The sequence below is a fragment of the Oncorhynchus tshawytscha genome, linkage group LG06 (assembly GCF_018296145.1).
Source record: "Oncorhynchus tshawytscha isolate Ot180627B linkage group LG06, Otsh_v2.0, whole genome shotgun sequence".
Taxonomy (NCBI): Eukaryota; Metazoa; Chordata; class Actinopteri; order Salmoniformes; family Salmonidae; genus Oncorhynchus; species Oncorhynchus tshawytscha.
The window spans coordinates 979,397-1,005,039 of record NC_056434.1 but is presented as its reverse complement, the minus strand read 5'-3'; the positions used below and the strand labels follow the sequence as shown (position 1 = coordinate 1,005,039).

Genomic DNA, 25,643 nt, shown 5'->3' with positions numbered 1-25,643 from the left:
TTGGACAGACCTCAGCGTGGGAGCTTCTTGTTTTAGTTTCTGTCTGTAGGCAGGGATCAACAAAATGGAGTCGTGGTCAGCTTTTCCGAAAGGGGGCGGGGCAGGGCCTTATATGCGTCGCGGAAGTTAGAGTAACAATGATCCAGGGTCTTTCCACCCCTGGTTGCGCAATCAATATGCTGATAAAATTTAGGGAGTCTTGTTTTCAGATTAGCCTTGTTAAAATCCCCAGCTACAATGAATGCAGCCTCCGGATAAATCGTTTCCAGTTTGCAGAGAGTTAAATAAAGTTCGTTCAGAGCCATCGATGTGTCTGCTTGGGGGGATATATACGGCTGTGATTATAATCGAAGAGAATTCTCTTGGTAGATAATGCGGTCTACATTTGATTGTGAGGAATTCTAAATCAGGTGAACAGAAGGATTTGAGTTCCTGTATGTTTCCTTCATCACACCATGTCACGTTGGCCATAAGGCATACGCCCCCGCCCGTCTTCTTACCAGAGAGATGTTTGTTTCTGTCCGCGCGATGCGTGGAGAAACCCGCTGGCTGCACCGCTTCGGATTGCGTCTCTCCAGTTAGCCATGTTTCCGTGAAGCAGAGAACGTTACAGTCTCTGATGTCCCTCTGGAATGCTACCCTTGCTCGGATTTCATCAACCTTGTTGTCAAGAGACTGGACATTGGCAAGAAGAATGCTGGGGAGTGGTGCACGATGTGCCCGTCTCCGGAGTCTGACCAGAAGACCGCTTCGTTTCCCTCTTTTTCTGAGTCGTTTTTTTGGGTCGCTGCATGTGATCCACTCGGTTACACTGGTTGTAAGGCAGAACTCAGGATCCGCATCGCGAAAAACATATTCTTGGTCGTACTGATGGTGAGTTGACGCTGATCTTATATTCAGTAGTTCTTCTCGGGTGTATGTAAAGAAACCTAAGATGACCTGGGGTACTAGTGTAAGAAATAACACGTAAAAAAACAAAAAACTGCATAGTTTCCTAGGAACGCGAAGCGAGGCGGCCATCTCTGTCGGCGCCGGAAGTGCTTTTGCATGTGTAGAAGCACGCAGAGGTTACCTCTGCAGCAGAGGTAACTCTGGGTCTTCCTTTCCTGTGGCGGTTCTCATGAGAGCCAGTTTCATCATAGAGCTTGATGGTCTTTGCATCTGCACTTGAAGAAACTTTCAAAGTTCTTGAAATTTTCCAGATTGACTGGCCTTCATGTCTTAGAGTAATGATGGTCTGTCATTTCTCTTTGCTTATTCGAGCTGTTCTTGCCATAATATGGATTTGGTATTTTACCAAATAGGGCTATCTTCTATATTTTTTTAATTTTTTTTATTTAACCAGGTAGGCCAGTTGAGAACAAGTTCTCATTTGCAACTGCGACCTGACCAAGATAAAGCAAAGCAGTTAGACACATAAAACACAGAGTTACACATGGAATAAACAAACATACAATCAATAATCTATATACAGCATGTATATACAGAAAAATCTATATACAGCATGTGCAAATGATGTAGGATAAAGGTAAGGCAATAAATAAATAAATAGTAATTACAATATAGCAATTTAACACTGGAATGGTAGAATGTGCAAGTAGAGATACTGGGGTGCAAAGGAGCAAGATAAATAAATAAATACAGTATGGGGATGAGGTAGATTGGATGGGCTATTTACAGATGAGCTATGTACAGGTGCAGTGATCTGTGAGCTGCTCTGACAGCTGATGTTTAAAGCCAGTGAGGGAGGTAAGAGTCTCCAGCTTCAGAGATTTTTGCAGTTCGTTCCAGTCATTTTGCAGTTCGTGGCAGCAGAGAACTGGAAGGAGAGACGGCCAAAGGAAGAATTGGCTTTGGGGGTGACCAGTGAGATATACCTGCTAGAGCGAGTGCTACAGGTGGGTGCTGCTATGGTGACCAGTGAGCTGAGATAAGGTGGGGCTTTACCTAGCAGAGACTTGTGGATGAATGAAGCGAGGGCCAGCCAACGAGAGCGTACAGGTCGCAGTGGTGGGTAGTATATGGGGCTTTGGTGACAAAACAGATGGCACTGTGATAGACTACATCCAGTTTGCTGAGTAGAGTGTTGGAGGCTATTTTGTAAATGACTTCGCTGAAGTCGAGGACCGGATGGTCAGTTTTACAAGGGTATGTTTGGCAGCATGAGTGAAGGAGGCTTTGTTGTGAAATAGGAAGCCGATTCTAGATTTAATTTTGGATTGTAGATGCTTAATGTGAGTTTGGAAGGAGAGTTTACAGTCTAACTAGACACCTAGGTATTTGTAGTTGTCCACATATTCCAAGTCAGAACCGTCCAGAGTAGTGATGCTGGACGGGCGGGCAGGTGCTGGCAGCGATCGGTTGAAGAGCATGCATTTAGTTTTACTTGCAATAAAGAGCAGTTGGAGGCCACGGAAGGAGTGTTGTATGGTATTGAAGCCTGTCTGGAGGTTAGTTAACACAGTGTCCAAAGAAGGGCCAGATGTATACAGAATGGTATCGTCTGCGTAGAGGTGGATCAGAGGGACACTCAACGAGCACAGCACTTACACAGATGACTGATGATTGGCTGAGAGAAATTGATGATAAAATGATTGTGGGGGCTGTCTTGTTAGACTTCAGTGCAGTTTTTGATGTTATTGATCATAGTCTGCTGCTGGAAAACGTATGTGTTATGGCTTTACACCCCTGTTATAATGTGGATAAAGAGTTACTTGTCTAACAGAACACAGAGGGTGTTCTTTAATGCAAGCCTCTCGTATATAATCCAGTTAGAATCAGGAATTCCCCAGGGTAGCTGTTTAGGCCCCTTGCTTTTTAAAATTTTACGAATGACATGCTACTGACTGAGTAAAGCCAGAGTTTCTATTTTTGCTGATGACTCAACACTATACATGTCAGCTTCTACAGTGACTGAAAGGACTGCAACACTCAACAAAGAGCTGCAGTTAGTTTCAGAGTGGGTGGCAAGGTATCCGTTAGCACTAAATATTTCTAAAACTAAAAGCATTGTATTTGGAACAAATCACTCACTAAATCCTAAACCTCAACTAAATCTTGTAATAAACAATGTGGAAATTGAGCAAGTTGAGATGACTAAACTGCTTGGAGTAACACTAGATTGTAAACTGTCATGGTCAAAACATATTGATGCAGTAGTAGCTAAGATGAGGGAGAAATCTGTCTATAATAAAGCGATGCTCTGCCTTCTTAACACTATCAACAAGGCAGGTCCTACAGGCCCTAGTTTTGTCACACCTTGACTACTGTTCAGTCATGTGGTCAGGTGCCACAAAAAACTTAGGAAAATTGTAATTGGCTCAGAACAGGGCCGCACGGCTGGCCCTTGGATGAACACAGAGCTAATATTAATAATATGCATGTCAATCTCTCCTGGCTGAAAGTGGAGGAGAGATTGACGTCATCACTACTTTTATTTATGCAAGGGGTTGACATGTTGAATGCACTGAGCTGAGCTGTCTGTCTAAACTACCGGCACACAGCTTGGACACCCATGCATACCCCACAAGACATGCCACCAGAGGTCTCTTCACAGTCCCAGAGTCCAGAACAGACTATGGGAGGCGCACAGTACTACATAGAGCCATGACTACATGGAACTCTATTCCACATCAAGTAACTGACGCAGCAGTAGAATCAGATTTTAAAAACAGATTTTAAAAAATTGTGGGAACTGTGAAGCAACACAAACATTGGCACAGACACATTGGCCGTGACAGTGTGTTGTGAATGTTTTGTAATATTTTACAATTGTATAAACTGCCTTAATTTTGCTGGACTCCAGGAAGAGTAGCTGCTGCTTTGACAGGAACTAATGGGGATCCATAATAAATACAAATACACATCAATGTACTCTATACACATCAATGTACACTATACACATCAATGTACTCTATACACATCAATGTACACTATACACATCAATGTACACTATACACATCAATGTACTCTATACACATCAATGTACTCTATACACATCAATGTACTCTATACACATCAATGTACACTATACACATCAATGTACACTATACACATCAATGTACTCTATACACATCAATGTACTCTATACACATCAATATACACTATACACATCAATGTACACCATACACATCAATATACACCATACACATCAATATACACCATACACATCAATATACACCATACACATCAATATACACCATACACATCAATATACACCATACACATCAATATACACCATACACATCAATATACACCATACACATCAATATACACTATACACATCAATATACACCATACACATCAATATACACCATACACATCACTATCAATCAATACACCATACACATCAATATAGACTATACACATCAATGTACACCATACACATCAATCAATATAGACTATACACATCAATATAGACTATACACATCAATATAGACTATACACATCAATGTACACCATACACATCAATATAGACTATACACATCTCTATGCACATCAATGTACTCTATACACATCAATGTACACCATACACATCAATATAGACTATACACATCAATATACACCATACACATCAATGTACACCATACACATCAATGTACACCATACACATCAATGTACACCATACACATCAATGTACACCATACACATCAATGTACACCATACACATCAGTGTACACCATACACATCAATATACACCATACACATCAATATAGACTATACACATCAATGTACACCATACACATCAATATAGACTATACACATCAATGTACACCATACACATCAATGTACACCATACACATCAATATAGACTATACACATCAATATAGACTATACACATCAATATAGACTATACACATCTCTATGCACATCAATGTACACCATACACATCAATATAGGCCGATATACACATCCATTTTCACATCCATATACAATCATAGAAAACCAACACATTCTTCAGTATAAGGGTCCTCAATCAGCCTTTTGCATTGACCTAGTTTAAATGGTAGATGGACGACTGACCTAGTTTAAATGGTAGATGGACGGCTGACCTAGTTTAAATGGCAGATGGACGACTGACCTAGTTTAAATGGCAGATGGACGGCTGACCTAGTTTAAATGGCAAGATGGACGGCTGACCTAGTTTAAATGGTAGATGGACGACTGACCTAGTTTAAATGGTAGATGGACGGCTGACCTAGTTTAAATGGCAGATGGACGGCTGACCTAGTTTAAATGGTAGATGGACGACTGACCTAGTTTAAATGGTAGATGGACGGCTGACCTAGTTTAAATGGCAGATGGACGGCTGACCTAGTTTAAATGGCAGATGGACGGCTGACCTTAGAACTATTTAAAATACATAGAGGGCAGTCAGTCATTAGAGGGCAGTCAGTCATTAGAGGGCAGTCAGTCATTAGAGGGCAGTCAGTCATTAGAGGGCAGTCAGTCATTAGAGGGCAGTCAGTCATTAGAGGGCAGTCAGTCATTAGAGGGCAGTCAGTCATTAGAGGACAGTCAGTCATTAGAGGACAGTCAGTCATTAATTTCAGTACAGTGTTTGATGAAATATAACTGTACATCTTTAGCACCCACAAATGTCCTCAGAGGTGGTGTCTGAAGTGCAGGTGTCTCTGAAGGAACTTCCCATGGACAGCTGGATGGATCACCTGCCCTGTGCTCTATGGGACGTTCCCCTGAGGAACCTAGCTATACCAGGTAAGACACCTGGATGGATCACCAGCCCTGTGCTCTATGGGATGTTCCCCTGAGGAACCTAGCTGTACCAGGTAAGACAGCTGGATGGATCACCTGCCCTGTGTTCTATGGGACGGACGTTCCCCTGAGGAACCTAGCTGTACCAGGTAAGACACTGGATGGATCAGGTAAGACTGAGGAACCTAGCTACCAGGTAAGACAGCTGGATCACCTGCCCTGTGTTCTATGGGGGACGTTCCCCTGAGGAACCTAGCTGTACCAGGTAAGACAGCTGGATGGATCACCAGCCCTGTGTTCTTTGGGACGTTCCCCTGAGGAACCTAGCTGTACCAGGTAAGACAGCTGGATGGATCACCTGCCCTGTGCCTTTGGGTGAGGAACCTAGCTGTACCAGGTAAGACAGCTTCTACCTGCCCTGTGGACGGACGATTCACCAGCCCTGTGCCTGAGGAACCTAGCTGTACCAGGTAAGACATCTGGATGGATCACCTGCCCTGTGCTCTATGGGGGACGTTCCCCTGAGGAACCTAGCTGTACCAGGTAAGACACCTGGATGGATCACCAGCCCTGTGTTCTATGGGGCGTTCCCCTGAGGAACCTAGCTGTACCAGGTAAGACCTGGATGGATCACCAACCTAGTCCCCTGAGGAACCAGCTGTACCAGGTAAGACACCTGGATGGATCACCAGCCCTGTGTTCTATGGGACGGACGTTCCCCTGAGGAACCTAGCTGTACCAGGTAAGACAGCTGGATGGATCACCAGCCCTGTGTTCTTGGGGGACGTTCCCCTGAGGAACCTAGCTGTACCAGGTAAGACATCTGGATGGATCACCAGCCCTGTGTTCTATGGGACGGACGTTCCCCTGAGGAACCTAGCTGTACCAGATAAGACACCTGGATGGATCACCAGCCCTGTGTTCTATGGGACGGACGTTCCCCTGAGGAACCTAGCTGTACCAGGTAAGACAGCTGGATGGATCACCTGCCCTGTGCTCTTTGGGACGTTACCCTGAGGAACCTAGCTGTACCAGGTAAGACATCTGGATGGATCACCAGCCCTGTGCTCTATGGGATGTTCCCCTGAGGAACCTAGCTGTACCAGGTAAGACATCTGGATGGATCACCAGCCCTGTGCTCTATGGGATGTTCCCCTGAGGAACCTAGCTGTACCAGGTAAGACATCTGGATGGATCACCTGCCCTGTGTTCTATGGGACGGACGAACCTAGCTGTACCAGGTAAGACATCCCTGAGGAACCTAGCTGTACCAGGTAAGACAGCTGGATGGATCACCTGCCCTGTGCTCTTTGGGACGTTCCCCTGAGGAACCTAGCTGTACCAGGTAAGACACCTGGATGGATCACCAGCCCTGTGTTCTATGGGACGGACGTTCCCTGAGGAACCTAGCTGTACAAGGTGAGACAGCTGGATGGATCACCTGCCCTGTGCTCTTTGGGACGTTCCCCTGAGGAACCTAGCTGTACCAGGTAAGACAGCTGGATGGATCACCTGCCCTGTGCTCTTTGGGACGTTCCCCTGAGGAACCTAGCTGTACCAGGTAAGACATCTGGATGGATCACCAGCCCTGTGCTCTATGGGATGTTCCCCTGAGGAACCTAGCTGTACCAGGTAAGACAGCTGGATGGATCACCTGCCCTGTGTTCTATGGGACGGACGTTCCCCTGAGGAACCTAGCTGTACCAGGTAAGACACCTGGATGGATCACCAGCCCTGTGTTCTATGGGACGGACGTTCCCCTGAGGAACCTAGCTGTACCAGGTAAGACATCTGGATGGATCACCTGCCCTGTGTTCTATGGGACGGACGTTCCCCTGAGGAACCTAGCTGTACCAGGTAAGACACCTGGATGGATCACCAGCCCTGTGTTCTATGGGACGGACGTTCCCCTGAGGAACCTAGCTGTACCAGATAAGACACCTGGATGGATCACCAGCCCTGTGTTCTATGGGACGGACGTTCCCTGAGGAACCTAGCTGTACCAGGTAAGACAGCTGGATGGATCACCTGCCCTGTGCTCTTTGGGACGTTACCCTGAGGAACCTAGCTGTACCAGGTAAGACATCTGGATGGATCACCAGCCCTGTGCTCTATGGGATGTTCCCCTGAGGAACCTAGCTGTACCAGGTAAGACATCTGGATGGATCACCAGCCCTGTGCTCTATGGGATGTTCCCCTGAGGAACTGGTCTACTGTATCTACTATTAATTACTTCACCATAGCTTTTAAACACATTACAGTACTGCTGTTATGCTGCATTCACAACACCACCACTTTAATCAGATGGCATTATGTCACAACATCAACACTTTAATCAGATGGCATTATGTCACAACATCAACACTTTAATCAGATGGCATTATGTCACCAACACTTTAATCAGATGGCATAATGTCACCAACACTTTAATCAGATGGCATTATGTCACCAACACTTTAATCAGATGGCATTATGTCACAACATCAACACTTTAATCAGATGGCATTATGTCACAACATCAACACTTTAATCAGATGGCATTATGTCACAACATCAACACTTTAATCAGATGGCATTATGTCATCAACACCAACACTTTAATCAGATGGCATTATGTCATCAACACTTTAATCAGATGGCATTATGTCATCAACACCAACACTTTAATCAGATGGCATTATGTCACAACATCAACACTTTAATCAGATGGCATTATGTCATCAACATCAACACTTTAATCAGATGGCATTATGTCATCACCATCAACACTTTAATCAGATGGCATTATGTCACCACCATCAACACTTTAATCAGATGGCATTATGTCACCAACACTTTAATCAGATGGCATTATGTCACCAACACTTTAATCAGATGGCATTATGTCACAACATCAACACTTTAATCAGATGGCATTATGTCATCAACACTTTAATCAGATGGCATTATGTCATCAACCCAACCTGATTTGCTGCAGAAGCTAGACAAATACATGTTTATAAATGGGCAGTGTAGGGACACTTTACACATTTCCCTTGTAGGGTAAGGATTTTTTAACAACTGCCGTCTACTGTATGTTGTAAACTGGATCCTTAGGAACTGCATCCTTGGAGCATCATATGGGTACTAGGCTGACACATGACATTGACCATACACTTGTAATATCAGGCCCTATCTGTCTGTACCTTGATTCCCTGTTTAGGCCATAATGCCCCTAACATCTGTCTGGATAGGAGGACCGCTCCCCTGTCGACACCATTGACCCAACCTGATTTGCTGCAGAAGCCAGACAAATACATGAAGCCCCTCCAGGAATTGACCGTTTGTTTATAAATGGGCAGTTACACAGGTAGGATTTTTAACAACTGATCAGGGGTGTCAAACTACATTTCTGAGCACAATGTGTGCAGGTTTTTAGTCCTCCTGACTTTATTGATCAATTAAGATAATTGATTAGTTACACTCATCTGGTTGGCTAGGTCTTAATTGGACACACATTGAAACGAAATAATAAAAACCAGCAGATACACAGCCCTCCAGGAATTGAGTTTGACCACCCTGACCTAGATGACCAACCTTACCTAGATGGCATAACACTTCTGGTGCAGACTTTACACCTGCTGGCAGGACATATGGCCCTCGGTGCTGGCAGGACATCTGGCCCTCGGTGCTGGCAGGACATCTGGCCCTCGGTGCTGGCAGGACATATGGCCCTCGGTGGTGGCAGGACATATGGCCCTCGGTGCTGGCAGGACATCTGGCCCTCGGTGGTGGCAGGACATCTGGCCCTCGGTGGTGGCAGGACATCTGGCCCTCGGTGGTGGCAGGACATCTGGCCCTCGGTGGTGGCAGGACATCTGGCCCTCGGTGGTGGCAGGACATCTGGCCCTCGGTGGTGGCAGGACATCTGGCCCTCGGTGGTGGCAGGACATCTGGCCCTCGGTGGTGGCAGGACATCTGGCCCTCGGTGGTGGCAGGACATCTGGCCCTGGTGGTGGCAGGACATCTGGCCCTCGGTGGTGGCAGGACATCTGGCCCTCGGTGGTGGCAGGACATCTGGCCCTCGGTGGTGGTTGATGTTAATAAAGTTGTTGATCTGATCATGTTGTCGATCTGATAATAATGTTGATCTGATTAAGTTGATCTGATAATGTTGTTGATCAGATAATAATGTCAATCGATAATGTTTATGATCTGGATAATGTTGTCGATCTGAATGTTGTTCTGATAATGTTGATGATCTGATAATGTTGTTGCTCTGATAATGTTGAAGATCTGATAATAATGGCGATCAGATAATGTAGATGATCTGATAATGTTGTTGCTCTAATGTTGATGATCTGATAATGTTGATGATCTGATAATGTTGATGATCTGATAATAATGTTGATCTGATAATAATGTAGATGCTCTGATAATGTTGTTGCTCTGATAATGTAGATGATCTGATAATGTTGTTGCTCTGATAATGTTGATGATCTGATAATAATGTCGATCTGATAATGTAGATGATCTGATAATGTTGTTGCTCTGATAATGTAGATGATCTGATAATGTAGATGATCTGAAAGTTAATCTGATAATATCCTATAGGAGGCGACAGTGAAGGAGCAGCTAGACTGTGGGGTCAGATATCTTGACCTGAGGATCGCACATCGACCCAACGACACCTCTACTGACCTGTACTTCTACCATGGAGTGTACACTACACTCACTGTAGAGGTATGATACTATGGAGTGTACACTACACTCACTGTAGAGGTATGATACTATGGAGTGTACACTACTAAATGTAGAGGTGTGATACTATGGTGTACACTACACTCACTGTAGAGGTATGATACTATGGAGTATACACTACACTCACTGTAGAGGTATGATACTATGGAGTATACACTCACTGTAGCGGTATGATACTATGGAGTATACACTACACTCACTGTAGCGGTATGATACTATGGAGTGTACGCTACGCTCAAATGTAGAGGTATGATACTATGGAGTGTACACTACACTCACTGTAGAGGTATGATACTATGGAGTGTACACTACACTCACTGTAGCGGTATGATACTATGGAGTGTACGCTACGCCAAATGTAGAGGTGTGATACTATGGAGTGTACACTATGCTAAATGTAGAGGTGTGATACTATGGAGTGTACACTATGCTAAATGTAGAGGTGTGATACTATGGAGTGTACACTATGCTAAATGTAGAGGTGTGATACTATGGAGTGTACACTACACTCACTGTAGAGGTATGTAGAGGTATGATACTATGGAGTGTACACTACACTCACTGTAGCGGTATGATACTATGTAGCAAATGTAGAGGTGTGATACTATGGAGTGTACACTATGCTAAATGTAGAGGTGTGATACTATGGAGTGTACACTATGCTAAATGTAGAGGTGTGATACTATGGAGTGTACACTATGCTATGGAATGCTAAAGTAGGTGTGATACTATGGAGTGTACACTATGCTAAATGTAGAGGTGTGATACTATGGAGTGTACACTATGCTAAATGTAGAGGTGTGATACTATGGAGTGTACACTATGCTAAATGTAGAGGTGTGATACTATGGAGTGTACACTATGCTAAATGTAGAGGTGTGATACTATGGAGTGTACACTATGCTAAATGTAGAGGTGTGTGACTACTAAATGTGGGTGTACACTATGGATGTACACTATGCTAAATGTAGAGGTGTGATGGGTGTACACTATGCTAAATGTAGAGGTGATACTATGGAGTGTACACTATGCTAAATGTAGAGGTGTGATACTATGGAGTGTACACTATGCTAAATGTAGAGGTGTGATACTATGGAGTGTACACTATGCTAAATGTAGAGGTGTGATACTATGGAGTGTACACTATGCTAAATGTAGAGGTGTGATACTATGGAGTGTACACTATGCTAAATGTAGAGGTGTGATACTATGGAGTGTACACTATGCTAAATGTAGAGGTGTGATACTATGGAGTGTACACTATGCTAAATGTAGAGGTGTGATACTATGGAGTGTACACTATGCTAAATGTAGAGGTGTGTGTGATACTAAATGGAGTGATACATGGAGCTAAATGCTAAATGAGGTGTGATACTATGGAGTGTACACTATGCTAAATGTAGAGGTGTGATACTATGGAGTGTACACTATGCTAAATGTAGAGGTGTGATACTATGGAGTGTACACTATGCTAAATGTAGAGGTGTGATACTATGGAGTGTACACTATGCTAAATGTAGAGGTGTGATACTATGGAGTGTACACTATGCTAAATGTAGAGTGTGATACTGCTAAATGGAGTGTACTATGGAGTGTACTATGCTAAATGTAGAGGTGTGATACTATGGAGTGTACACTATGCTAAATGTAGGTGTGATACTATGGAGTGTACACTAAATGTAGAGGTGTGATACTATGGAGTGTACTAAATGTAGAGGTGTGATACTATGCTAAATGTAGAGGTGTGATACTATGGAGTGTACACTATGCTAAATGTAGAGGTGTGATACTATGGAGTGTACACTATGCTAAATGTAGAGGTGTGAAACTATGGAGTGTACACTATGCTAAATGTAGAGGTGTGATACTATGGAGTGTACACTAAGCTAAATGTAGAGGAGTGATACTATGGAGTGTACACTATGCTAAATGTAGAGGTGTGATACTATGGAGTGTACACTATGCTAAATGTAGAGGAGTGATACTATGGAGTGTACACTATGCTAAATGTAGAGGTGTGATACTATGGAGTGTACACTACGCTAAATGTAGAGGTGTGAAACTATGGAGTGTACACTACGCTAAATGTAGAGGTGTTATACTACGGAGTGTACGCTATGCTCAATGTAGAGGTGTGATACTATGGAGTGTACATTACGCTCAATGTAGAGGTATGATACTTCCATTCTACCACAGAGTGTAGACTACATTCAATGTTAAAGGTATAATCTGTACTTCTAACATAGCAGGGAGGTTTAGTAGACATTCTGACAAGGGGCTACAGAGAGGGGTTGTACCATTTACTAGACTCCTGTTCTTATCTGACATATACAAATAGGATTTGGGATATATAATTGATTTCAGATGTTACTGAGATTGTGTTACACCAGTTGGACCGATGTCTGTTCTCCACAGACCGTTCTTCAGGAGATCAGATCCTGGCTAGATGTCCATTCTAGAGAGGTGGTTCTGCTGTCCTTCAGTCACTTCCTGGGTCTGAACCAGGACCTCCACACTGGACTTATATCCACCATCAGAACCATCTTCAACGCCAGGCTCTGTCCAACTACGGTAGGGACACCTCCAAGCACTGTCCAACTGCTGTAGGGACACCTCCAAGCACTGTCCAACTACGGTAGGGACACCTCCAAGCACTGTCCAACTGCTGTAGGGACACCTCCAAGCACTGTCCAACTACAGTAGGGACACCTCCAAGCACTGTCCAACTACGGTAGGGACACCTCCAAGCACTGTCCAACTATGGTAGGGACACCTCCAAGCACTGTCCAACTACGGTAGGGACACCTCCAAGCACTGTCCAACTGCACCTAGGGACTGCTATAGGGACACCTCCAAGCACTGTCCAACTGCTATAGGGACACCTCCAAGCACTGTCCAACTACTGTAGGGACACCTCCAAGCACTGTCCAACTACTGTAGGGACACCTCCAAGCACTGTCCAACTACTGTAGGGACACCTACAAGCACTGTCCAACTACTGTAGGGACACCTCCAAGCACTGTCCAACTACTGTAGGGACACCTCCAAGCACTGTCCAACTACTGTAGGGACACCTCCAAGCACTGTCCAACTCCTGTAGGGACACCTCCAAGCACTGTCCAACTCCTGTAGGGACACCTCCAAGCACTGTCCAACTACTGTAGGGACACCTCCAAGCACTGTCCAACTACTGTAGGGACACCTCCAAGCACTGTCCAACTACTGTAGGGACACCTCCAAGCACTGTCCAACTACTGTAGGGACACCTCCAATGTTCCCTCTAATCTTTTTTGGCAATGAGCAAATTTCAGGTCTGCTGAGCAACTTCCAGCGAGCGTTTACTATGAACACTGAGGCTGGACCCTATTTAAGTTAGTTTTAACAGTGACCAAGTAGGCTACTGTGGCTATTTGATCAGAATGTAGGCCTACCATCAGAAACAATGGAGAAAATGCATCCCATAATATTTTAACATGGAAATAGCTGTTCTGTCATTCAGCCTCTTGGAATTTCATTTGGATCCCCATTAACTGTTACAAAAGCAGCAGCTATTCTTCCTGGGGTCCACACAAAACATGACCTTATACAGAACATTAATAGACAAGAACAAGAACATAACGAGCTGCTACGCCAAGCAGTTGATCAGACCCCAGCAGGATCAACCTGTTTATCCTGTCAAACAAGGAGGTGACTGAAAATGTTTTTGTATTGTGTTGTTTGATGCAAGAAACCACTTTACAAAATAAAAGCCCGCGCACATCTTAAAGGTAACATTGGAATCAAATAGAAAATCAAATGGTATTTGTCACATGCGTCAAAGTAAATAAGAAACAGTTATAGACGAATAGTGAAAAGCTTACTTCCAGCTCCTTCCCCACAATGCAGAGAGACACACCAAAGAAAAAAATAAGAACACTAGGAAAAAAATATCAATGGCTATATCCACAGGGTACCAGGTAATAACTTGGCTATATCCACAGGGTACCAGGTAATAACTTGGCTATATCCACAGGGTACCAGGTAATAACTTGGCTATATACACAGGGTACCAGGTAATAACTTGGCTATATACACAGGGTACCAGGTAATAACTTGGCTATATACACAGGGTACCAGGTAATAATGGCCACAGGGTACCAGGTAATAACTTGGCTATATACACAGGGTACCAGGTAATAACTTGGCTATATACACAGGGTACCAGGTAATAACTTGGCTATATACACAGGGTACCAGTACCAAGTTGATGTGCAGGGGTACCAGGTGTTGTGACGTTTTATCATTAATGTGATAACTGCTATTTACTCTGTTTAATTATTACTCAAGTAAATTAATCACGTAACTATTAACTCATTAGGAACTTGGGGCACCACGGGAAAAGTTGTTTAAAGAGTGACTATCTCCCGACTCAAACTCTAAAGATATACAGATATCTCTTACATCAATAACAGTCACATATTAATCATTACCTTATCAGTCTCATTCTGAACATCGCATAATCCTTGGATATCAGCACAAACCCTAACCTTGGTGATGAATGAACGATACAGAAATTGGCTTAATTGTTTATTTACTAACTAACTAAATAATCACACAGAATTACATAAACACGGTATTGGTTGTATTGATTACTAACATAATGTAATGAAAAGTCCCTAGTGGACTAACCCGATATGACAGCTTGTTACACAATGGAAAGGGGGTGGGGAAAGAAAGAGGGGGAGAGAGAAAGAGAGTGGACTTATTGTACAATACAGTTAAAGTCGGAAGTTCAGATATACTTTAGCCAAATACATTTAAACTCCGTTTTCAAACAAAAACTCCCTGTTTTAGGTCAGTCAGGATCGCCACTTTATGTTAAGAATGTGAAATAATAGTAGAGTGATTCATTTCAGCTTTTATTTCTTTCATCACATTCCCAGTGGGTCAGAAGTTTACATACACTCAATTAGTATTTGGTAGCATTGCCTTTAAGTTGTTTAACTTGGGTCAAACGTTTCGGGTTGCCTTCCACAAGCTTCCCACAATAAGTTGGGTGATTTTTGGTTCATTCCTCCTGACAGAGCTGGTGTAACTGAATCAGGTTTGTAGGCCTCCAAGTTTGCGGACGACACAACAGTGGTAGGCTTGATTACCAACAACGACGAAACGGCCTACAGGGAGGAGGTGAGGGCCCTCGGAGTGTGGTGTCAGGAAAATAACCTCACACTCAACGTCAACAAAACTAAGGAGATGATTGTGGACTTCAGGAAACAGCAGAGGGAACACCCCTATCCACATCGATGGAACAGTAGTGGAGAGGGTAGCAAGTTTTAAGTTCCTCGGCATACACATCACAGACAAACTGAATTGGTCCACTCACACAGACAGCATCGTGAAGAAGGCGCAGCAGCGCCTCTTCAACCTCAGGAGGCTGAAGAAATTCGGCTTGTCACCAAAAGCACTCACAAACTTCTACAGATGCACAATCGAGAGCATCCTGGCGGGCTGTATCACCGCCTGGTACGGCAACTGCTCCGCCCTCAACCGTAAGGCTCTCCAGAGGGTAGTGAGGTCTGCACAACGCATCACCGGGGGCAAACTACCTGCCCTCCAGGACACCTACACCACCCGATGTTACAAATCAAATCAAATTTTATTTGTCACATACACATGGTTAGCAGATGTTAATGCGAGTGTAGCGAAATGCTTGTGCTTCTAGTTCCGACAATGCAGTAATAACGAGCAAGTAATCTAACTAACAATTCCAAAAAAAAACTACTGTCTTATACACAGTGTAAGGGGATAAAGCATATGTACATAAGGATATATGAATGAGTGATGGTACAGAGCAGCATAGGCAAGATACAGTAGATGATATCGAGTACAGTATATACATATGAGTATGTAAACCAAGTGGCATAGTTAAAGTGGCTAGTGATACATGTATTACATAAGGATGCAGTCGATGATATAGAGTACAGTATCTACGTATGCATATGAGATGAATAATGTAGGGTAAGTAACATTATATAAGGTAGCATTGTTTAAAGTGGCTAGTGATATATTTACATCATTTCCCATCAATTCCCATGATTAAAGTGGCTGGAGTAGAGTCAGTGTCATTGACAGTGTGTTGGCAGTAGCCACTCAATGTTAGTGGTGGCTGTTTAACAGTCTGATGGCCTTGAGATAGAAGCTGTTTTTCAGTCTCTCGGTCCCAGCTTTGATGCACCTGTACTGACCTCGCCTTCTGGATGACAGCGGGGTGAACAGGCAGTGGCTCGGGTGGTTGATGTCCTTGATGATCTTTATGGCCTTCCTGTAGCATCGGGTGGTGTAGGTGTCCTGGAGGGCAGGTAGTTTGCCCCCGGTGATGCGTTGTGCAGACCTCACTACCCTCTGGAGAGCCTTACGGTTGAGGGCGGTGCAGTTGCCATACCAGGCGGTGATACAGCCCGCCAGGATGCTCTCGGTTGTGCATCTGTAGAAGTTTGTGAGTGCTTTTGGTGACAGTCTTTCCACCCCTGGTTGCGCAATCGATATGCTGATAAAATTTAGGGAGTCTTGTTTTCAGATTAGCCTTGTTAAAATCCCCAGCTACAATGAATGCAGCCTCCGGATAAATCGTTTCCAGTTTGCAGAGAGTTAAATAAAGTTCGTTCAGAGCCATCGATGTGTCTGCTTGGGGGATATATACGGCTGTGATTATAATCGAAGAGAATTCTCTTGGTAGATAATGCGGTCTACATTTGATTGTGAGGAATTCTAAATCAGGTGAACAGAAGGATTTGAGTTCCTGTATGTTTCTTTCATCACACCATGTCACGTTGGCCATAAGGCATACGCCCCGCCCCTCTTCTTACCAGAAAGATGTTCGTTTCTGTCGGCGCGATGCGTGGAGAAACCCGCTGGCTGCACCGCTTCGGATTGTGTCTCTCCAGTTAGCCATGTTTCCGTGAAGCAGAGAACGTTACAGTCTCTGATGTCCCTCTGGAATGCTACCCTTGCTCGGATTTCATCAACCTTGTTGTCAAGAGACTGGACATTGGCAAGAAGAATGCTAGGGAGTGGTGCACGATGTGCCCGTCTCCGGAGTCTGACCAGAAGACCGCTTCGTTTCCCTCTTTTTCTGAGTCGTTTTTTGGGTCGCTGCATGGGAACCATTCCGTGGCACTGGTTGTAAGGCAGAACACAGGATCCGCATCGCGAAAAACATATTCTTGGTCGTACTGATGGTGAGTTGACGCTGATCTTATATTCAGTAGTTCTTCTCGGCTGTATGTAATGAAACCTAAGATGACCTGGGGTACTAGTGTAAGAAATAACACGTAAAAAAACAAAAAACTGCATAGTTTCCTAGGAACGCGAAGCGAGGCGGCCATCTCTGTCGGCGCCGGAAGGCCATAAAGATCATCAAGGACATCAACCACCCGAGCCACTGCCTGTTCACCCCGCTATCATCCAGAAGGCGAGGTCAGTACAGGTGCATCAAAGCTGGGACCGAGAGACTGAAAAACAGCTTCTATCTCAAGGCCATCAGACTGTAAACAGCCACCACTAACATTGAGTGGCTGCTGCCAACACACTGACAATGACACTGACTCAACTCCAGCCACTTTAATAATGGGAATTGATGGGAAATGATGTAAATATTTCACTAGCCACTTTAAACAATGCTACCTTATGTAATGTTACTTACCCTACATTATTCATCTCATATGCATACGTATACACTGTACTCTATATCATCGACTGCATCCTTATGTAATACATGTATCACTAGCCACTTTAACTATGCCACTTTGTTTACATACTCATCTCATATGTATATACTGTACTCGATATCATCTACTGTATCTTGCCTATGCTGCTCTGTACCATCACTCATTCATATATCCTTATGTACATATTCTTTATCCCCTTACACTGTGTATAAGACAGGAGTTTTGGAATTGTTAGTTAGATTACTTGTTGGTTATTACTGCATTGTCGGAACTAGAAGCACAAGCATTTCGCTACACTCGCATTAACATCTGCTAACCATGTGTATGTGACAAATAAAATTTGATTTGATTTGATTTGCACACGCTTTTTAGTTCTGACCACAAATGTTCTATAGGATTGAGGTCAGGGCTTTGTTATGGCCACTCCAATACCTTGACTTTGTTGTTCTTAAGCCATTTTGCCACAATTTTGGAAGTATGCTTGTGGTCACTGTCCATGTGGAAGACCCATTTGTGACCAAGCTTTAACTTCCTGACTGATGTCTTGAGATGTTGCTTCAATATATTCACCTAATTTTCCTACCTCGTGATGCCATCTATTTTGTGAAGTGCACCAGTCCCTCCTGCAGCAAAGCACCCCCTCAACATAATGTTGCCACCCCTGTGCTTCACCGTTGGGATGGTGTTCTTTGGCTTGCAAGACTCCCTCTTTTTTGTCCAAACATAACAATGGTCATTATGGCCAAACAGTTATATTTTGTTTCATCAGACCAGAGGACATTTCTCCAAAAAGAATGATCTTTGTCCCCATATGCAGTTGCAAACCGTAGTCTGGCTTTTTTTATGGTGGTTTTGGAGCAGTGGCTTCTTCCTTGTTGAGCGGCCTTTCAGGTTATGTCGATATAGGACTTGTTTTACTGTGGATATAGATACTTTTGTACCTGTTTCCTCCAGCATCTTCATAAGATCCTTTGCAGTTGTTCTGGGATTGATTTGCATTTTTCTCACCAAAGTACGTTCATCTCTAGGAGACAGAACGCGTCTCCTTCCTGAGCAGTATGACGGCTGCGTGGTCCCATGGTGTTTATACTTGCATATTGTTGTTTGTACAGATGAACGTGGTACCTTCAGGCGTTTGTAAATTGCTCCCAAGGATGAACCAGACTTGTGGAGGTCTACAATTTTTTTTCTGAGGTCTTGGCTGATTTCTTTTGATTTTCCCATTATGTCAAGTAAAGAGGCATTGAGTTGGAAGGTAGGCCTTGAAATACATCCACAGGTGCACCTGCAATTGACTTAAATTATGTCAATTAGCCTATCAGAAGCTTCTAAAGCCATGACATAATTTTCTGGAATTTTCCAAACTGTTTAAAGGCACAGTTAACTTAGTTTATGTAAACTTCTGAACCATTGGAATTGTGACACAGTGAGTTATGAGTGAAATGATCTGTCTGTGTTGGAAAAATGACTTGTCTCAGGACGTCTACTTTGTGCATAACTGACTTTCCAAAACTATAGTTTGTTAAGAAGAAATTTGTGGAGTGGGTGAATAATGAGTTTTAATGACTACAACCTAAGTGTATGTAAACTTCCGACTTCAACTGTATATAAAATCTTGCAGAAAACCTGTACAACTTAGAAAAAAATATAAACTATTGCAACCAAGACTTAAAAAGCACAAGATGGAGGGATGTTGGAACATAACTGAAGAAATGACATAATAATAAGACAAATGTAACTTAATAAGACAAATGTAACTTAATTCAGTATAAACTAATGTATATCATTTATTATACAAGAGACGAAATTCACATTCTACAGCACACCGGCAGAGTCGTGTTTTTAAGTGTAAAACTAACATTGACTCAATAATCCATGACTTCCCGGAAATGTATACTTAAAAACTGGAAATCAACCAATCCTCCGTCGTTAACACAATGGAAAGGTCAAATTCTTCATTATCTAAATGTTGAAAGTGTGTGGGGCGACGGAGAGAAACAACATGGTGCAGTTTGACCCCATGTGGCTGAGAGCGCTGGAGATGGGGGTGTGGTCAGATGGGATGTCATGGATGTTTGTGTGCGTATGTTGTGTATTATAAAAATAATTACAAAAATTTTACAAAAATGTTAATATATAGTGTTACCACAATGTTTCCTAGCATGGCATGAGCCATACTTTCCCATGATTCCTTTCCCTGATCCCAACATTCCCATGATCCTCTGTGTTCCAGGAAGTGGTGACGCTGAGGAACCTGTGGTCGTTGGGTTACCAGGTGATTGTCTCCTATGAGCACAGCATGGTCAGCCTCTATAGTGACCTTTGGCCTCACATCCCCTACTGGTGGGCCAACAAGTGTAAAGCCGAGGCTCTGATCGAGGAGTTCGAACACAGGAAACAACATGGCCGCCCAGGTAACCTACAGATGACCACATATTGCTATGAAATAATGTGCAGAGTAAGGATTATCTAACACTGCCAATCATTTAGAAATAGAAGTGCTGCTGTGCACTTATAGGGGCCGATGCAGACTTTAATAATATACGTCTTTCCCACGCACGCCTTTCCTACGCACGCCTTTCCTACGCACGCCTTTTTTCCTACGCACGCCTTTCCTTTCCCACGCACGCCTTTCCTTTCCTACGCACACCTTTCCTTCGCACGCCTTTCCTTTCCTACGCACATCTTTCCGCACGCACGCACCTTTCCTTTCCTAAGCACGCCTTTCCTTTCCTACGCCTTTCCTTTCCCACGCACGCCTTTCCTTTCCTACGCACACCTTTCCTACTTTCCTACGCACACCTTTCCTTTCCTACGCACGCCTTTCCTTTCCCACGCACGCCTTTCCTTTCCACCTCACCTTTCCTACGCACGCCTTTCCTTTCCTACGCACGCCTTTCCTTTCCTCGCTCGCCTTTCTTTCCACGCTCGCCTTTCCTTTCCCACGCACGCCTTTCCTTTCCCTACGCACGCCTTTCCTTTCCTACGCACACCTTTCCTTTCCTACGCACTTTCCTTTCCTACGCTTTCCTACGCACGCCTTTTCCTTTCCTACGCACACCTTTCCTCCCTACGCACGCCTTTCCTTTCCTACGCACTCCTTTTCCTTCCTTTCCTACGCACGCCTTTCCTTTCCTACGCACTCCTTTCCTTTCCTTCCTTTTCCTTTCCTACGCACGCCTTTCCTTTCCTACGCACTCCTTTCCTTTCCTACGCACTCCTTTCCTTTCCTTTCCTACGCACGCCTTTCCTTTCCTACGCACGCCTTTCCTTTCCTACGCACTCCTTTCCTCCTTTTCCTACGCACGCCTTTCCTTTCCTACGCACGCCTTTCCTTTCCTACGCACGCCTTTCTTTCCTACGCACGCCTTTCCTTTCCTACGCACGCCTTTCCTTTCCTACGCACGCCTTTCCTTTCCTACGCACGCCTTTCCTTTCCTACGCACGCCTTTCCTTTTCCTACGCACGCCTTTCCTTTCCTACGCACGCCTTTCCTTTCCTACGCACGCCTTTCCTTTCCTAAGCACGCCTTTCCTTTCCTACGCACGCCTTTCCTTTCCTACGCACGCCTTTCCTTTCCTACGCACGCCTTTCCTTTCCTACGCACGCCTGAATAAATGTAATTCAACCACTTCCCACTTGCTGGCCAACAGATTTTCAATAGGGTTTTCAGTAGATCGTAATCTATGCACGCCATATTTTTTTATACCCTTTCCTTTCCTACGCCTTTCCTTTCCTACGCACGCCTTTCCTTTCCTTCTTTCCTACGCACGCCTTTCCTTTCCTACGCACGCCTTTCCTTTCCTACGCACATCTTTCCTACGCACGCCTTTCCTTTCCTACGCACGCCTTTCCTTTCCTACGCACATCTTTCCTACGCACGCCTTTCCTTTCCTACGCACGCCTTTCCTTTCCTACGCACGCCTTTCCTTTCCTACGCACATCTTTCCTACGCACGCCTTTCCTTTCCTACGCACGCCTTTCCTTTCCTACGCACGCCTTTCCTACGCACGCCTTTCCTTTCCTACGCACGCCTTTCCTTTCCTACGCACGCCTTTCCTTTCCTACGCACGCCTTTCCTTTCCTACGCACTTCTGAGTATTTGGTATTCAGACTTACCTTACCTTACGTGCTCTGAATAAATGTAATTCAACCACTGAAACCCCTCCCACTTGCTGGCCAACAGATTTTCAATAGGGTTTTCAGTAGATCGTAATCTATGTTAAGCCATATTTTTTTATACCCTTTTTCTCCCCAACTTCGTGATTTATGATCTTGTCTCATCGCTGCAACTCCCCAACGTTCTCAGGAGAGGCGAAGGTCGAGCCGTGCGTCTTCCATAACATGACCCGCCAGACCCGCTCGCTTAACCCAGAAGCCAGCTGCACCAATGTGTCAGAGGAAACACCGTTCAACTGACGAACGAAGTCAGCCTGCAGGCGCCCTGCCCACCACAAGGAGTCGCTAGAGTGCAATGAGCCAAGGAAAGCTCCCCCGGCTAGTGCCTTAGACCACTGCGTCACTATGGAAGTCTGTACCTTTTGGTTAGAATTTTGTCGATAGACTCACTTGAACACATCTATACGGCTCCCCCTATCTGAGATAGCCCTCATTCTCCACATACAACATCCGTTCTGCCAGTCACATTCTGTTAAATGTCCCCAAAGCAAATACATCCCTGGCTCGCTCGTCTTTTCAGTTCACTGCAGCTAGCGACTGGAACTAACACTCAAACTGGACAGATTTATCTCAGTCTCTTCATTCAAAGACTCAGTCATGGACACTCTTACTGACAGTTGTGGCTGCATTGCGTGATGTATTGTTGTCTCTACCTTCTTGCCCTTTGTGCTGTTTGTGCTGTTGTGCCCAATAATGTTTGTACCATGTTGTGCTGCTGCCAATTTGTGTTGCTACCATGTTGTTGTCATGTTGTGTTGCTACCATGTTGTGTTGTCATGTGTTGCTGCCTTGCTATGTTGTTGTCTTAGGTCTCTCTTTATGTAGTGTTGTCTCTCTTGTCGTGATGTGTGTTTTGTCCTATATTTATATATATTGAGAGAGCAGGGTCAGAATATTAGGGATCAATGAAAGAAAGCAATCTAAATATATGGATATTAGTTTATTTCATCACCAAACACTGACCTTGTAGACGTGTGTGGGATGTGTTGTAATGAGTGTTATTGTAACAGAATCAAACAGAACATTGATTTGGTGTTTGTTGTCAGGAGGGTTCTTTGTGACGGGCATCAACCTGACAGAGGATCTGAAGTACATCTGTTCTCACCCCACTGAGTCTCTGAAGGACCTGGTGATGTCTACCTACCCTGCCCTGCTCTCCTGGGTCAGGGGCCAGAGCCCCGGGTCCGAGTCCCACTCCCTCAACATCATAGCTGGGGACTTTGTCTCAGAGAGCCACTTCGTACCCACCGTCATCGCACTGAATCAACATTTAGTCCACTGCACTGGTCCTTGTGATGTTAGCAGAGGAAACTGACCCATCTGCTGTGTCCCAAATGACACCATATTACCTCTGTAGCCCATAGGCCTCTGGTCAAAGTCGTGTGTGTGTAGGGAATAGGGTGCCATTTGGGATGCATTATCTGACACATCTTATTGCACAGAATACCATGTTTTAACTATGCTGTAGAAGAGGATGGGACTGCAGCATGATACCATGTTTTAACTATGCTGTAGAAGAGGATGGGACTGCAGCATGATACCATGTTTTAACTATGCTGTAGAAGAGGATGGGACTGCAGCACGATACCATGTTTTAACTATGCTGTAGAAGAGGATGGGACTGCAGCACGATACCATGTTTTAACTATGCTGTAGAAGAGGATGGGACTGCAGCACGATACCATGTTTTAACTATGCTGTAGAAGAGGATGGGACTGCAGCATGATACCATGTTTTAACTATGCTGTAGAAGAGGATGGGACTGCAGCACGATACCATGTTTTAACTATGCTGTAGAAGAGGATGGGACTGCAGCATGATACCATGTTTTAACTATGCTGTAGAAGAGGATGGGACTGCAGCATGATACCATGTTTTAACTATGCTGTAGAAGAGGATGGGACTGCAGCACGATACCATGTTTTAACTATGCTGTAGAAGAGGATGGGACTGCAGCATGATACCATGTTTTAACTATGCTGTAGAAGAGGATGGGACTGCAGCATGATACCATGTTTTAACTATGCTGTAGAAGAGGATGGGACTGCAGCATGATGTAATAGAACTTTGCTTGTAAAAAAAAACTTGAACAATACATTCTCATAGGATATATTTGCACAATTATATTGACGACAGTGAAATGTTTGCCTGTTGAGCTCCTCTCTTCTCTTCCTGTGTTGACCTGCTCTCTTTTTCCCCCTGATCTGCACTGATTTATTTATCTGTTTACTTTGGACTTTTGTTATCTTGTTTACTAGCCCTAACCCTAACCTTCTAACCCTCTATCCCTAACCCTCCTCTAACCTTCTAACCCTCCTCTAACCTTCTAACCCCCTCTATCCCTAACCCTCCTCTAACCTTCTAACCTCTATCCCTAACCCTCCTCTAACATTCTAACCCTCTATCCCTAACCCTCCAGACCTAACCCTCTATCCCTAACCCTCCTCTAACCCTCTATCCCTAACCCCCCTCTAACTCTCTAACCCTCCTAACTCTCTATAACCCTCCTCTAACTCTCTAACCCTCCTCTAACTCTTTAACCCTCCTCTAACTCTCCAACTCTTTAACCCTCCTCTAACTCTCCAACTCTTTAACCCTCCTCTAACTCTCCAACCCCCTCTAACTCTCTAACCCCCTCTAACTCTTTAACCCCCCTCTAACTAACTTCTAACCCCCTCTAACTCTCTAACCTAACTCTCTAACCCCCTCTAACTCTTTAACCCCCTCTAACTCTCTAACCCCCTCTAACTCTCTAACCCTCCTCTAACTCTCCAACTCTTTAACCCTCCTCTAACTCTTTAACCCTCCTCTAACTCTCCAACCCCCCCTCTCTAACCCTCCTAACTCTCTAACCCTCCTAACTCTCTAACCCTCCTAACTCTCTAACCCTCCTAACTCTCTAACCCTCCTAACTCTCTAACCCCCTATAACTCTAACCCTCCTCTAACTCTTTAACTCTCCTCTAACTCTCCAACTCTTTAACCGTCCTCTAACTCTTTAACCGTCCTCTAACTCTTTAACCCTCCTCTAACTCTCCAACTCTTTAACTCTCCTCTAACTCTTTAACCCACCTCTAACTCTCTAACCCCCTCTAACTCTCTAACCCTCCTAACTCTCTAACCCCCTCTAACTCTCTAACCCTCCTAACTCTCTAACCCTCCTCTAACTCTCCAACTCTTTAACCCCCTCCTAACTCTTTAACCGTCCTCTAACTCTTTAACCCCCCTCTAACTCTCTAACCCTAACCTCTAACCCTCCTAACTCCTAACCCCCTATAACTCTAACCCTCCTCTAACTCTTTAA

The 25,643-nt window shown here is 44.3% G+C and overlaps 1 protein-coding gene across 1 annotated transcript; it reads left to right on the top strand.

Annotated features, from left to right (window-relative positions):
• Positions 1-9,037: 9,037 nt before the first annotated feature.
• plcxd1 (phosphatidylinositol-specific phospholipase C, X domain containing 1) lies at positions 9,038-24,650 on the top strand (the record flags this gene model as incomplete). Its single annotated transcript, XM_042323675.1, has 5 exons — positions 9,038-9,064; positions 10,309-10,437; positions 12,871-13,026; positions 20,395-20,575; positions 23,387-24,650. Coding segments are annotated over 5 exons (762 nt in total), but the record flags the coding sequence as incomplete, so codon positions are not given.
• Positions 24,651-25,643: the final 993 nt, after the last annotated feature.